The 13,972-nt window shown below is 26.2% G+C and overlaps 1 protein-coding gene across 5 annotated transcripts in view; it reads left to right on the forward strand.

The window, feature by feature from the left end:
- Positions 1-13,255, forward strand: part of LOC117167784 (receptor-type guanylate cyclase Gyc76C-like) — a 96,066-nt gene extending 82,811 nt beyond the window's left edge. For 4 of the 5 annotated variants that reach the window (XM_033352962.1, XM_033352966.1, XM_033352963.1 and 1 more), the window contains 4 exons: positions 135-650; positions 972-1,084; positions 6,830-7,037; positions 11,714-13,255. In XM_033352962.1, the coding sequence (XP_033208853.1) occupies positions 135-650; positions 972-1,084; positions 6,830-7,037; positions 11,714-12,263 (1,387 nt within the window). In that variant the 3' untranslated portion in view covers positions 12,264-13,255. Of the gene's footprint in view, positions 1-134; positions 651-971; positions 1,085-1,473; positions 1,499-6,829; positions 7,038-11,713 lie in introns of those variants that run through there. The other variant, XM_033352965.1, reaches the window with a different exon arrangement.
- Positions 13,256-13,972: the final 717 nt, after the last annotated feature.

Below are 13,972 nucleotides of genomic sequence, written 5' to 3' on the forward strand. Positions count from 1 at the left end.
CCTAAGGAATATTCCTTTGCAAAGTTTCTCTGCAAGTTTGCCTCAAATTTTTGCAAATACATTACCGAAAAATAGAAAATGATTTTATAACATTAAAATTTTAATTTTCCACAACTAAAAAAAATTGATTTCAGATACGACAAAAAGATGCAATTGCAAGAAAAATATATGAAGTCTCTCGGCATAGACCTTCTCCAACCCGACTCTTCCGGTTTCGATAAATGGGAAATCCCTCGTGACAAAGTTGTAATAAATCGAAAAATTGGAGAGGGAGCTTTTGGTACAGTCTATGGAGGAGAGGCTTTTTTCACTGAAAAGGGTTGGTTAGCCGTGGCAGTCAAGACTTTAAAAGTTGGTAGTTCAACAGACGAGAAACTTGATTTTCTCAGTGAAGTGGAGGTGATGAAAAGATTTGAGCACAAAAATATCATAAAACTGCTCGCTGTCTGTATTAAGTGCGAGCCAGTTTTAACTGTGATGGAATTTATGCTTTATGGCGACTTGAAGACTTATTTGCTCGCTCGAAGGCATCTCGTGAATGATCAAAGCTATGAAGATTCCGACGAGATTTCGAATAAAAAATTGACTGCTATGGCTTTGGATGTTGCTAGAGCACTTAGTTATTTAGCTGAACTCAAATATGTTCACAGGTAAGAGAAATCATCTTTTTTTAGTATTCTCACTGATTCTTATCAAAGTATAAAAAAACCCCATGTTTTTTTCTCTTTTTTGGATCCATCCCTCTAAAATTGTTCCAATTTCTAAAAAAATAAATTTCTATTATTTGTTTATTAAAAAAATAATAATAAAGAAATTTACAATTTTTTTTAATAAACAAAAAATATGCATTTATTTTTGCACCAAAAGGAACAAGTTCAGGTATTGCGTGATAAAAAAATGATTATTCTATAAACAAAATATACAGAGCGGGGATTAATTTTTTAAAAATTAATATTAATAAATTTTTTCAGAGATATAGCTTCTCGAAATTGTCTGATAAATGCCCAACGCATAGTAAAATTGGGTGACTTTGGAATGACAAGGCCGATGTATGAGAACGACTATTATAAATTTAATAGAAAAGGTTCGTATTTTCGTGAAATTAAAAAAAAAATTACTCTAAAAATCTGATACAGAAAAATGTTTCCAACAGAAACCGATCTGTTCAAGTAAAAGTATTTAATTTCCAACGAAGCAGATGAATTTTGAATTATTTAGTTGATTTTGCAACCAAAAAAATCAATTTTCAAATAACGAAATAAATTCGACTTAAAAAGATAAATTTTCAACTTTTTTCAATTTTGAATTTTCAGCTAAAAAATATGAGCTTTCTAAAAAAAAACTTGATTTAAATAAATACATTTTTAACAAAGTTCATTAAGCTTCTACCCAATATTTGAATTTTTAACAAAAGATAAATTTTTAATCAAATATTGAATAGATTAATTTTCAGTTTAAACAATTGATTTTCAGGAAAATAGATCAATTTTTCAGCAGTGATAAATTTTTACTAAAAAGATTGTTTTTTTTTTACAAAAAGAGAAAGTTTTATAAAAGTATATTATTTGCTACCGCATATTGTAAGTTCTGAAAATGACACTGTTTTGATTGGCTGCATTTCAACCGGAACCAGATGTAAAAAAGCGCGCGATTTTCAAACCAAGTTTTACAATAAACTTACAATTTTGAAGAATAAAATGAGGCAGAATATAACTAAAAATGTATACATATAAAAAATGTATGGAATATATGAAAATAGAAATATTTACAAAACAACTATTCTATTTTGTGTTTAAAATTTTCCCTTTTTTAGTTGAAAAATTCTGGTATTTTCATAAAAGTTCGTATTTTTTTAGGAGAAAATTAATCCTGTTGGTTAAAAATCCATCTTTTTGGTATATAATTAATTTCTTTAGTTGAAAAATTTACTGTTTTGTTAAAAATTTGTCTTTTCAGTTGAAAATACATTTTTTTAATTAAAATTTTAACGGTTTCATTTTTAGTTCGAAATTGATGATTTTACCTGAACATTAATTTAATTGGTTACAATTAGTTTTTTTTTTATGTAGAAAATGAATTTTGTTCGGTACCATTTTTATTGAAAACTCGTTCTTTGTTTCATTGAAAATTAATTTTGTATAATGTCAATTTAATTATTCGATATTTGGTTGAAAAGTAATCGGTTAAAGTTAAATATTCAACTATTTAGTTAAAAATTTATGCATTTTGTAAAAACTTAACTTTTCTGGTAGAAAATTATTAATTTTCATGGTTGAAAATAAATTTTCTTGGGTTAAAAATTCCCAATTTTTGTTCAAGGTGTATATGTTTGGTTGCAAATTGATTTATTTTGTTGAAAATTCATCTTACTTGTTTAAAAACATTTTTTAGATGAATGTTGAACTATTTCATGTTTGACAAGAAATTTACATTTTGAAAATTCAACTATTTTGTTTAAAATTCATATACACATTTATTCGAAAATGCGTCTTTTTGCAAAAAATTAATATGCCTTGTTAAAAATGTAATTCTTTGGTTGAAATTGAAACTATTTCGGGGAAAATTCATTTTTTGGACAAAAATATTTGTGATTTATTAAAAACTGAACTATGTTGTAGAAAATTCTTCTTTTGTTGGTTGCAAATATAATAATACATAACTAATAATGAATATATTCAATTTTTGGTTGACAATTAACTTTTTTTATTTGTAAATTCAACTATTTTGTTAAAAATTCGTTTAGTTTGTAGATAATTAATCTTCTTGGTTAGAAATAAAACTTTTTATTAACAAATTCAATTTTGTTTTTTAAATTCATTTTCTTCGGTAAAACATTTGTCATTTTCGTTAAAAAGTGAGTTCTGTGACTGAAAATTTATTTATTTTGTTGAAAATTCGTCTTTTTAGTAGAAAAATAATCGTGGTGGTGGGGAGTTTATTTTTATGGTTAGATATTGATATATTTGCTTAAAAAATCATTTTTGGGGGACAAGATTCACAATTTACGTTGAAAATTAATCTTTTTTCTTGAAATTTTATCATTGTAGTAGATTTTTGAAGGTTTCGAATTTTAAATTTAAATATATTATAATTTCCAATTTAAATATTGAAAATTTTAGGACCATTTCACTATTCAGTACTTCAAAATTTCATATTAAAAGCCTTGATAGTATTAAATTTAATAATTTTGGATGTAAATATAAAGCAATTTCGAATGGAAGAGCATAAAATTGTACAACGTCAAGAAATTCAATTTTATTATAGCAATATTATGTTGTATTCTTTACCTTGATTTTGAATTTTCTATGTAAGATCTTAAAATTCTCCGATTTTTAGTTGAAGATTTTAAAAATAAGTCATTTAATATTGTAAAATATATTTTTTATATTCGAAAATTTCTAGAATGAATAGTTATTCTAAAGGAAGATTTGAAATTAAAACATTTAAAATTGAGTTTAAAATAAAAAAGGATAAAAATTAAACTATCTGAAATTAATAAATTAATAAAATGATAAGTTCGATAATTTTAATTGCTTGCGATTTCAGAGTTCTGAATTTTCATAAACAAGGATAAATTTTTTATTTTTTCCTTTAATTTGTTTTAATTTTCAATGAAAATTGAAATCGTCAAATTTTGTTAAGTATTATTAGCAATTTAAAAATTACTAATTTATAAGCAATTAAATTAACTTCCAATAATTTAAATTCTATAAAGTTTCATTATGAAAAAGTTTTAATGTCACAATTTTTGGTGTCAAAAATTTTTTACAGTATAAAATGAAGCTCGCATTCGTTTAAGTTTCAAAGTTTGGGAGTAGATTTTTTTTTTCATTTTTAACGTTTCAGATTTAAAATAACTATTTCGAAAGGTTTTTTTAAAAAATCATTTCTAATTTTAAATTGTAATTTTTTAATTTAATGCTAATTTGAAGTTCCAGAATTTTAGAAGCTTTACCTTTGCAAGATTCAATTTAGTTTTCAATATTAAATTGTTAAATTTTAATCACTTTAAACTCAAATTTTTTAAATCGAAAATTTATCAATCTTTATTTGTTTGATTTCGAACGCTTTTAATGATAAAGAATAGAATTTCAATTCCTCTGAATTTCAAATGACCCAATTTCGAAAACTTCAGTCTTGAATATTTAATTATTAACGTTTTGACATTGTTATTTTTCTTAAATTTTAATCTTAAATCATGCTAGTATCGCGATTCTTCAAATCAAATTTAAATTATTTAATTTTATGTAAAAAAATAAAATTATAGCCAATAATATTAAAAAATTTCCACAAAATATTTTAATTTGAAAGCACAGAAATGAATTTTTAACCATAAATGAGAAGTGAAAAAAAAATTGTTTCAATGTAGTTCAACATTACCAAAAAAATTTTTTCCTTGACCAAAAAAAGATTAATTTTCAACCAAAGTGTTGCATTTTCAACCAAAAGAGATAATTTTTTTATTAATAGAAATAAATTTAAAATGATTTAAATTTTCGACCAAGTAACTAAATAATTGAATTTTCAACAAAATAATAAAAATTTGATTAAGAATTTAGTTTATTGTATGTGGGGTGCAATCAGAGAAAATCTCACGCTATCTTAAAGTGTGGTTGAAAATAGTCAATTTACAATCTTTAATTATTTATTAAAAAGCTAAATATTAGCTATTGAGAATTTTCTCGAGTTAAATTAACTTCAGAAGCTACGCAGACACATTCTAGCTTAAAATTACTTTTTTTAGTTAAAAAGGAGAAAAATTGCTTATTTAAATAAAAAATTTCTTAGCGGACCACAAAGTGACCGTTTCCTGGGCACGCTAAATCATATACTTCTATCCCCTTTCACATTTATTTACACTTTCACATATGATACTCTTAAAAATACAATGCTCTTTTTTGTTTTTAAATATTTATAGTAAATGCATTTGTATTTATTCATGTATTGAAATATGAAAAAAGAAAAAAAGAGAATGAATAGCTGCGTGTGGTGGCCTGCTGCACAATAATGAAAAAGTCTTGTTGCCGCGAAAAGCTTTCAATTTGTAATTTTTTAAGACGTGACTAAATAATAATACATAAATATATATTTGTAATAATATAAAATGATTTTTAAGTTGTATGTTAAATTGTAAATAAACATGAAAAAGGATGAAAAGGTATGCTTTAGCGGACCCAAAAAGCGGAACGCTCACCTTCATACCACGCATATATATGCTTGGTAACGATTCCATTGAAGATGGTCTGCTAGAAAAGTTATGAGAAAAAACTATTTTTCCGAAAAAAAGCACTTTTTATAAATTTGTTTTTTAAATTAATAGAATTAAAACCAAAATAAATTTATTGTACAAATACTGTTTCGGTATGTGTATGTGTAGAGTTCTGAGCCGGTTATATTACTTTGAGAACGGTAACGAGAATGAGAATATTACCGATAATATAACCGAGAAATAAATTCTCTGTGAATTTATGAGAATCTCAGAATTTATTTTAATTAATAGAAAATTGCATTTTTTCGTTAACTTTTCGGTTGAAAATTCGACTCTGCTTTCGAAAATTTGTCTTTTTTATTTTAAAGTTGATCTGTTTTAGCAGAAATTAAATTTTTGTTATAAAAATGTAACTGCTTGGTTAGAAATCAAGCTATTATACTATTTCATGAAAACTTTAATATTTCGTAGAAAATTTACTTTTTGTTTAAAATGTATATTTTGGTGTTGAAAAATGAACTGAAATATTTTCTTTATGAAAGTTCCATTCATAAAAGAAAATTTGTTTTTTATTACCAATTTATCTGTTTTAGTACAAAATTGATCTTTTTGGGATAAAAATGCAACTATTTGGTAGAGAATTGAACTGTTCTGTTAAAAATTATTCCTTTTTGGTTGAAAAAATTCTTCTTTTTGGATTCAAAATTTCATTTTTTTCGTAGAAACTTATTTTTTTATCACAAAAATTCAATTTTTGATGGTACTGAATTAACTGAAATCTTTTTTGGATGAAAACTCAACTTTTTCGTAATAAAAATTCTTCTGCTTTAAGATAAATTTCATATTTTTTGATAAAAATGCAACTATTTGCTAGAGAATTCAAAAATTTTGTTAAAAAGTCATACTTTTTGGATTGAAAATTCAATTTTTTTGGTGGAAAATTATTGCCTGTTAAACAATGTATAGTTTGGTCGTAAAAATTCGACTACAATCTTTTTCAACCGAAAATTCAACTATTTTTTAACAGAAAATGGAACTTTTCCATTTTTCAAGATTGATACTTCTTAGTTAAAAATTCGCTTTTTTCTTAAATTATTTTTTAGTTTGAAATTTAATTTTTTTTGCGTAAAAATGCATAAGTTTCGTGTTTGAAAATTGAAATTTTATAAAGAAAATTTGTCTTCTGGTTTGAAGGTTCAATAATATAAATGAACTTTTATTTATTTTTTGAGTTGGAAATTCGTCTTTTTGGTTTTAAAATTCTTTTCTTTTGTTGTATAAATTTCATTCTTTTTTTACTAAAATATAAACAATGACACTTTTTCGTTGGTTTTGTTGAAAATTCCAGTATTTTGTTAAAGAGTTGTCTTTTAAAGTAGAGAAAACTTTTTTTAAAAATAAATTAATGTATTTGAAAATTTTAATTTTGTGTATAAAACACTGTAATTCCTGAATATGTCTGAGCTAGAAAATAATTTATATTCAACCGCTGATATAACCTGAACAATAAAAATATTGTTAAAAATCATAAATTCTTCAATTCTCTTAAATTCTTTTAAATTCTTTTAAATTCTCGGGAATTTAAGAACTCTATGTATGTGTATGTGCGTATAATTTCAGGGATGCTCCCAGTGCGATGGATGGCGCCAGAATCGTTGGGTCTTGGGATTTTTACACCAGCTTCTGACGTTTGGTCGTATGGTGTTCTCTTATACGAAATTATCACATTTGGTAGTTTTCCTTTTCAAGGAATGAGTAATAATCAAGTGCTTGATCATGTGAAAGCTGGAAATTCTCTAGCTATTCCAAAAGGACTTAAGCCGCAATTGTGAGTATTTTGTTTTCTTTTTCACTTTTTTATTATTAAATAATAATTAACATTTATAACGGTTCCGCAACATTTTTAATAGCTTTTAATAATTTTAAGAAATTTTTAAGATTTTAGGGTCTCTTAAACTTTTAATTTAAAGTGTCTTAGGGAATTTAAAAAGATTTCAATGATTTCTTTATTAATTTCATTAATTTGAAGTTATTTTAAAGTTTTTGAAATATCATAGGATAAACAATTTTCTAGAATTTTTACAGATATGAAACGATTTTACAGGAAGTATGGGATTTTAGAATATTTTAAAAGATTTCCGAGGATTTGAATTATTTCAAGGGAGTTTAAATTTACTGGAATTTACTGAAAGTTTTTTAGTTTTCTTGAATTTTTATAAATTTACTCTTTGCTACTTAATTCAATGGATTTTTGGGTTAAAATTTTTTAATTTAATTGATTCTGAGAATCAATTGATAAGATGATTAAAGGATTTAAAATATTTTAACGTATTTTTTTTAATTTCTTGGCATTTCCAAGATATTTAAAAATTTGTAAATGAGTGTAAAGGATTTAAAAAAATTTGGATTATCTTAAAAGATTACAAAAAATCTTTTTATTGATTTCAATAATTTTATGGTGTTTAAATAGATTTGAAATACTTGAGGATATTGTAAAAGATTTTTAGGCGTTTTCAAGATTTCGTAGGGTTTCGAAAATTCGAAGAGATGCTCAAATATTGATAAATATGTAATATTCAAATTTAAATATTCAATTAATTTTTCCATGCTTTTGAATGGTTTTCAATTCACTTGATTGCTTTTCCAATTTATGTAGATTTTTTATAAATTTCATCTAATTCTTCCCATTTATTTTAAATTTTTTTCAACTGAACCGAAAAAGATCAATTCCCAGCAAAAAAGTACCATAGTTTATATTTCAATCAAAAAATATTAAATTTATACAAAAAAAAATGAATTATAAAAACAAAAAGGCGAATTTTCAACAAATAAAGGTTTTTCACTTTAGAAATAAATAAAAGTGTAGCTAAATTGTTAAACCTTCAAGCCAAAAGACAAATTTTGTCGACAAAAATTGAATTTTTAAACCAAAATAAGACTTTCCTGAAAAAAATTAATTTTCCACAAAATGATGCATTTTTACCCACAAGCATGAAATTTGAAACAAAGAAAAATTTTTTTTTAACGCAGAATTTACAACTAAAAAAGGTTAAAATTAAAAAAATGAAATTCACATTTTCAATTAAAAAATTAATTTAAAAAAAAAACACTTTGTGTAAACAGTCAAACTTTTAACCAGACATAAGCCTTCATTCAAAAAATTTATTTTTAACAATGTAGTTTAACGTTCACCCACGTAGTTGAATGATCAATTAAAAAATACTATTTTTTACCAATTACTTAATTTTTAAACAAAAAAATTAATTTTGAACTAAAAATATAAATGTTTAAGAAAAAAATGATTTCTTAACAAAATTATATTTCTACTAAAATAGAAAAAATTTTTAATCAAAATGATAATTTCGAAAAAATAGTTAAATTTTCTGTTAAAGAAAAATGTCAGTTGACTTCGCGGTCAAAATATGAATTTTTATACAATAACTAAGTTTTTAACAAAAATGATTGATTTTGTAATCTAAAAAGACGAATTTTTAACGAAAAAGGATGAATTTTCAACAAAATTCTTGAATTCTCCACCAAATACTTGCATTTTTATTAAAAGAGAGATTAAATTTTTCTCAAAATAGATTAATTTTTATTTGAAAGAAAATTGCTGAATTTTTAATCAACAAAGATTCTAGTTGACTTTTCATGATCAAAATATGAATTTTTTAAACAAAAATTAAGTTTCTACGGGGAAAAAATTAATTTACAATCCAAGAAGATGACTTTTTTAATCGAAAAAGGATACATTTTTAACTAAATGGTTTTTTCTCTAGCAAATAATTGCATTTTTATCCTGGAAAGATGAAATTTGTACTAAAACAGATTAATTTTGAATAGAAACCGACAAAAAACCATTGTAACGTTTCGAATAAAAACTGCACTCTGTATAAATTAATTTTAAAAATGAAAAATACTATGTCTTTCAAGTTAAACAGAAAACTTTCGAAAATTTATATTTTTCAATTCAGAACTCATTCCCTATTTCTCCAATCGAAAATTAAACTTTTTTTGTAGAAAACGAATTTTTTTATCTGAAAATTTACTATTCCCTTTTTGGGCAAATACTTTTTTTAAATTTTGCAATATTCATTTATAAAGCTGAAAATTTAACAAGTTTGTCGAAATTTAAAAAAAATTATTTTTTTAAGCTGAAAATTCATCTTTTTCGAATAGAAACTCATTCTTTTTGTTTAAAAATTCATTTTTTGGTTGATAACTTAATTATTTTTGAAAATGCGATTCTTTTGGTTAAAAAAACATTTTCTCAAACTGAAAATTTAAATGTATCATTTTTGGTTCAAACTTTTTGTTTTATTTAAAAATTTAACAATTTTGTTGAAAAATTGTTGTGTTTTTTTTGCTGAAAAATTTACCGCTGTCAGTTAAAAATTTATCATTTTTGGTAAAAAATTATTTTTCTTGCTTCAAAATTCATCTACTTTAATTAGGAATTAATTTCTTGGTTTAAAAATGAATTTTTTGGTAAAAATTCTTTTCTTTTGGTATAAAATGGTTGAAAGTCCATGTATTTTTTTTGGAAATCAAATTATTTTGCTTAAAAATGTCTGGTTGGTTGAAAATTAATTTTTTTAAATATTCAAAGTATTTTTAGCCGTCTAGAATTTTTATAAAAATTTTGAAAAATCATTCATAGTGTAAAAAATTGTCTGATAATCATCGAAACTTCAGGAAGTCATTTGATGTGTTTAAAAATTTTCTTTAATTTTCTTTTAAAGTACATTTTCCAAAATAGAAAATCATTAAAATTCTTCACACCATTATTATGAAAATCTTTTTTTCTATTCTTGTCAGACCTTTTAAACCTTCTAATCCTTAAAAATTATTTAAATTTTTCTTTTTTTTAATCCTGCAAAATTAAAAAAAATACCTTTGGAATTTTTCGAATTCTTTAAAAAAATGTAAATCTTTGCAATGTTTTAAAATATTTAAAAATAATATATTGAAATCATTTTTGCGACATAAAAAATTACTTCAATTTTTCCCAGTAATCTAAAAGAATTTTTTTTATTTTTGTAAAACCTAAAAAAATGCTTAAAAATTCTTAAAAAGATTTAAGTATTTTTAATCGTTTTAGAACTTTGGAATATCTCTGAAATTCACTCAAATTTGAACGTACATTTTTTAAACCAACATGTACTAAAAAAATATGTATAATAATTGCAGAAGAAGGCTTAATAAGAATTATGTTCTTTAATTTTTCTGAAATGATGTATTATAGCGAAATTGCAAAACTTTGCTTCAAAATGTTTGAAATACTTTTTAAAAATTTTACGAAATAATAAAAAACGTTTTATAATCTTTTTACAATTTTCTTTTAGAATTCATTACCAAAAAATCATTTAGAATTTTCCCCTGAACTTTCCTTTATTCTCTTGACACCCTGGGAACTTCAGTTCACTCAAAAACTCATAATAGCTGCGTTTGAATGTTTTTCTTCCATACGGGAGAGTGGTGGGGGCCGACAAATCGCACATTCTGGAGCAACTGGTTCAGGCTTTTCCCCTACTCCTGCGCCTTCATTTACTCGCCCGAAATTCAGATTATACTTTTTCAATAATACGAGGCGAAGATTCTACAAAATTACACTTTTACTCCTGAACGACTCTTTAATTTTAACTCAGTATTATTGAAAAAGAGCTTACCCAATTCGTCTACGCTTGAGAGTATGCCAGTGGTGGGGGAACTACTTTCCGAGAAAAGTTATTCTCCTAAAAGCCCGATCGTGGAACTTTTCAGACGATGGCTATACCTACTTCTCCATTCTTTTCATCTTCTTCGTCCGTTACTCACCTGATCTTCTCTCTTCCTTCCCACCATATTCTGCACTATTATTACCCCCTCCCCTACTTAATCCCCACTTTATCACCCCTTTTCAGCTACTCCTCTTCTACTTAAAATACTTCCTTCCTCATCCCTACTATCCCTCCCAACTCAACTTCGCCCCCACTACTCCCCATAATTGTTCTCACAACTTCTACCTCATCCTCTGCTTTACCTCCTAAAAAAAAGTACGATAGACTGACTGACATACGGATGCTCGATAAAAAGAATTACTGTTTTCGCTTGAGGCTACGAAACCCTAAATATAAACTACATTCTAAATTTAAATCAGCCAAAGTGACTGATTTACAAACAGTTTCTACTCATTGAAAACAGCAACTTAGTTTGGGTCTTATAAAAGAGGGCACTGAAAGTGGTTTAAGGTAAGTTGGGGGGGGGGGGGGGGGGGGGGGGTGTACGACGTCAAGGAGGGAAACAAGGGAAGAGGAGGGTAAATAGGTGGAGGGATAGGAACCATCAGATAGGATTGGATCGAGTAGAACATGAGAAGATAAAAAAAGGAAAGGACAGAGATGGGTGTGTTAGAGGAAGTGGGCAGATTTAAGCGACCTAATTAGCATCCTGAAATGCTATGAAACCCTCTTTCGCATGGCGCCTTCTAAGACCAATGTTTTCAATTAACCATTTACATTTCAGGGAAGGTCTCATTCGTTCATGCTGGACGGTGGATCATACAAAAAGACCTACTGCACCAGAAATAGTCGAATTCTTAGCTACCAACCCACGTCTGCTTTTTCCATGTTTAGATGTACCTTTGTCTAGTGTTCAATTAGAACCCACTGGACAAATGGCAATGCAATTGCCACTAGATGGTCCAAAATTTTCTTTTCCTTTGCCTTGGCCACAGCAAAATTCCAATTCAATTTTAAAATTTTTACAAACAAGCCCTAGCTTATTGGATCTAAATAATTCAAATGATGCAAATGAGGCGAATGATTTAAATGGGGTTAGCAATTCCAAAAAGCACGAGCTAGAAAGTACAAAGCCATTATTAAATCAATCATCGAGATACAGAGACAAAATTAGTGATGATACAAAAACGGCATCAAGATATGTGAATATACAACCAGGTGTAACACATTGTTTCAAAAACTCGAGCAACAATATAACAGGAGACATTCAAATGAATGAAAGAAGACCTGAAGCGTCAATATCTAGTGACTTCAATGCAATTTCCTTACTTTGAAAAATTTTAAGTTCTAATTCTTTATTCTGAACTATAATTTATGGATGTACTTAGATCAACATCCTCTCGATGTAAAAAGCATTTATATAGATGTCCTGTGATAATGAGAGTTGGATGCATGATAAGACACCAAACATTTTATACTTATACCCTGTTATCAATTTTTAATGGAAAGACATGATTCTTGCTACATAGATGATGCTGTCAACATCACTGGTATACAATAGCTCGGTCATAAATAAGGCACGATGATTCAAAACCAAAAAATATTACATGAAAAACTTTTTTAACAAATTAAACATTGTTACCAATTTCGCACATTGAATTCAACTCGTGCTACGACCTAGGAAAATTGTAGCAAAAATCTCAAGTTGAGGGGTCTATGTTTCTGTTGTTGGTTTATGTTTCTGGTACCAATAAAGATTTTTAAAAGTTTGTCGGATTAAATTAAACATAATATTTCATCGTCTGAGTCCTGTGAATTTTAGATGAGTCTCTTCATTTTCCACTGAGTTATCGTATGTCATTTACTTGATTTACTTATTTTTTAACCTCATCGTAAAAATAAGAATGTTCTTTAACGCTCCTTAATTATGCATCACGAGGCTGATATGAAAATGTGTGCTTTTATAAACGAGTACCAAGTGTATCGATTGCGGTACCATGACATTTTTTAATATTTATAATAATGTACCAATGTTAATTTTACTGAAATATTTCTCTCGAGAGTTTATGTATCTGGATCTTTCATCTGTATTAGGGTAGCAACCAAATTTTAATTAAAAATAGTCCTGCTGTTTCGTAAGTAAAGCAACAAATTTAATTTTTGGAATTTAAAAACATTTTCCTTTAGTTCGATTTTTACGCCTTGGACCTCAGACAAGTATCTTTTTGAATTCTAAATTAAAATTATTTCTTGAAAAAAAGATCCTACTCCATTTTCACTCCATTGGGAATCGAACCACAAAACTTCTGATTTTCGGTCAGGTGCTTTTCCAATTAAGCTATTAGAGGGATCAGAATAAGAACTCTTAATTCAAGAACATAACGTAGATCAACCCTCCAAACTGCCTTCATGGTTTGGAGGGTTGATCTACTGTCGGTAAGGTACAATCTCTGATGATATAACAGATAAATTAAGAAAAATTTTAATTTTTAAATTCTATAGCCAAGAAAAAGTCATAAACGGCTAAATTCCCAAATTTTAAAAATGTTACTTCTGAGACATTTTTTTCGAGACCTAAGGAAATGTGATACATAAAACTATAAACAAAACTTTTTTTCAAAATTAACTCAATCTTTAGAAATGTCATTTCTGCCCATTGTCAATAAATTTGAACCTAAACAAAATTGATTTATTTCAATTTTATATTAGTGCTTAATACCAAAAATGATACTTTAAAAACACAACCATAATTTTTGTATCTATCAAGTAACTTGTTGTAATTTGCAATATTCAAAAACTTTTTGCCTAACTAAAACACAGGGGGACTATTTTTTGTTTTGAAAAGTCATTAGAGATTTTCAAAATTGTTGTATCTTCGACCAAATCTAATGTATATAGTTATACTTATAAGAAGTGTATTGTTGATATCATTGTGATGTCTTAGAAGAGTCTTAATCAGCTGCGTAAAAATGTGTAATGTATACATTTTTTTCACTAAGATCTTTTAAACAAACAAAAGTTTTGTACCGCGGCATAATAGTTT

Source organism: Belonocnema kinseyi, chromosome 2 (genome assembly GCF_010883055.1).
Source record: "Belonocnema kinseyi isolate 2016_QV_RU_SX_M_011 chromosome 2, B_treatae_v1, whole genome shotgun sequence".
Classification (NCBI taxonomy): domain Eukaryota; kingdom Metazoa; phylum Arthropoda; class Insecta; order Hymenoptera; family Cynipidae; genus Belonocnema; species Belonocnema kinseyi.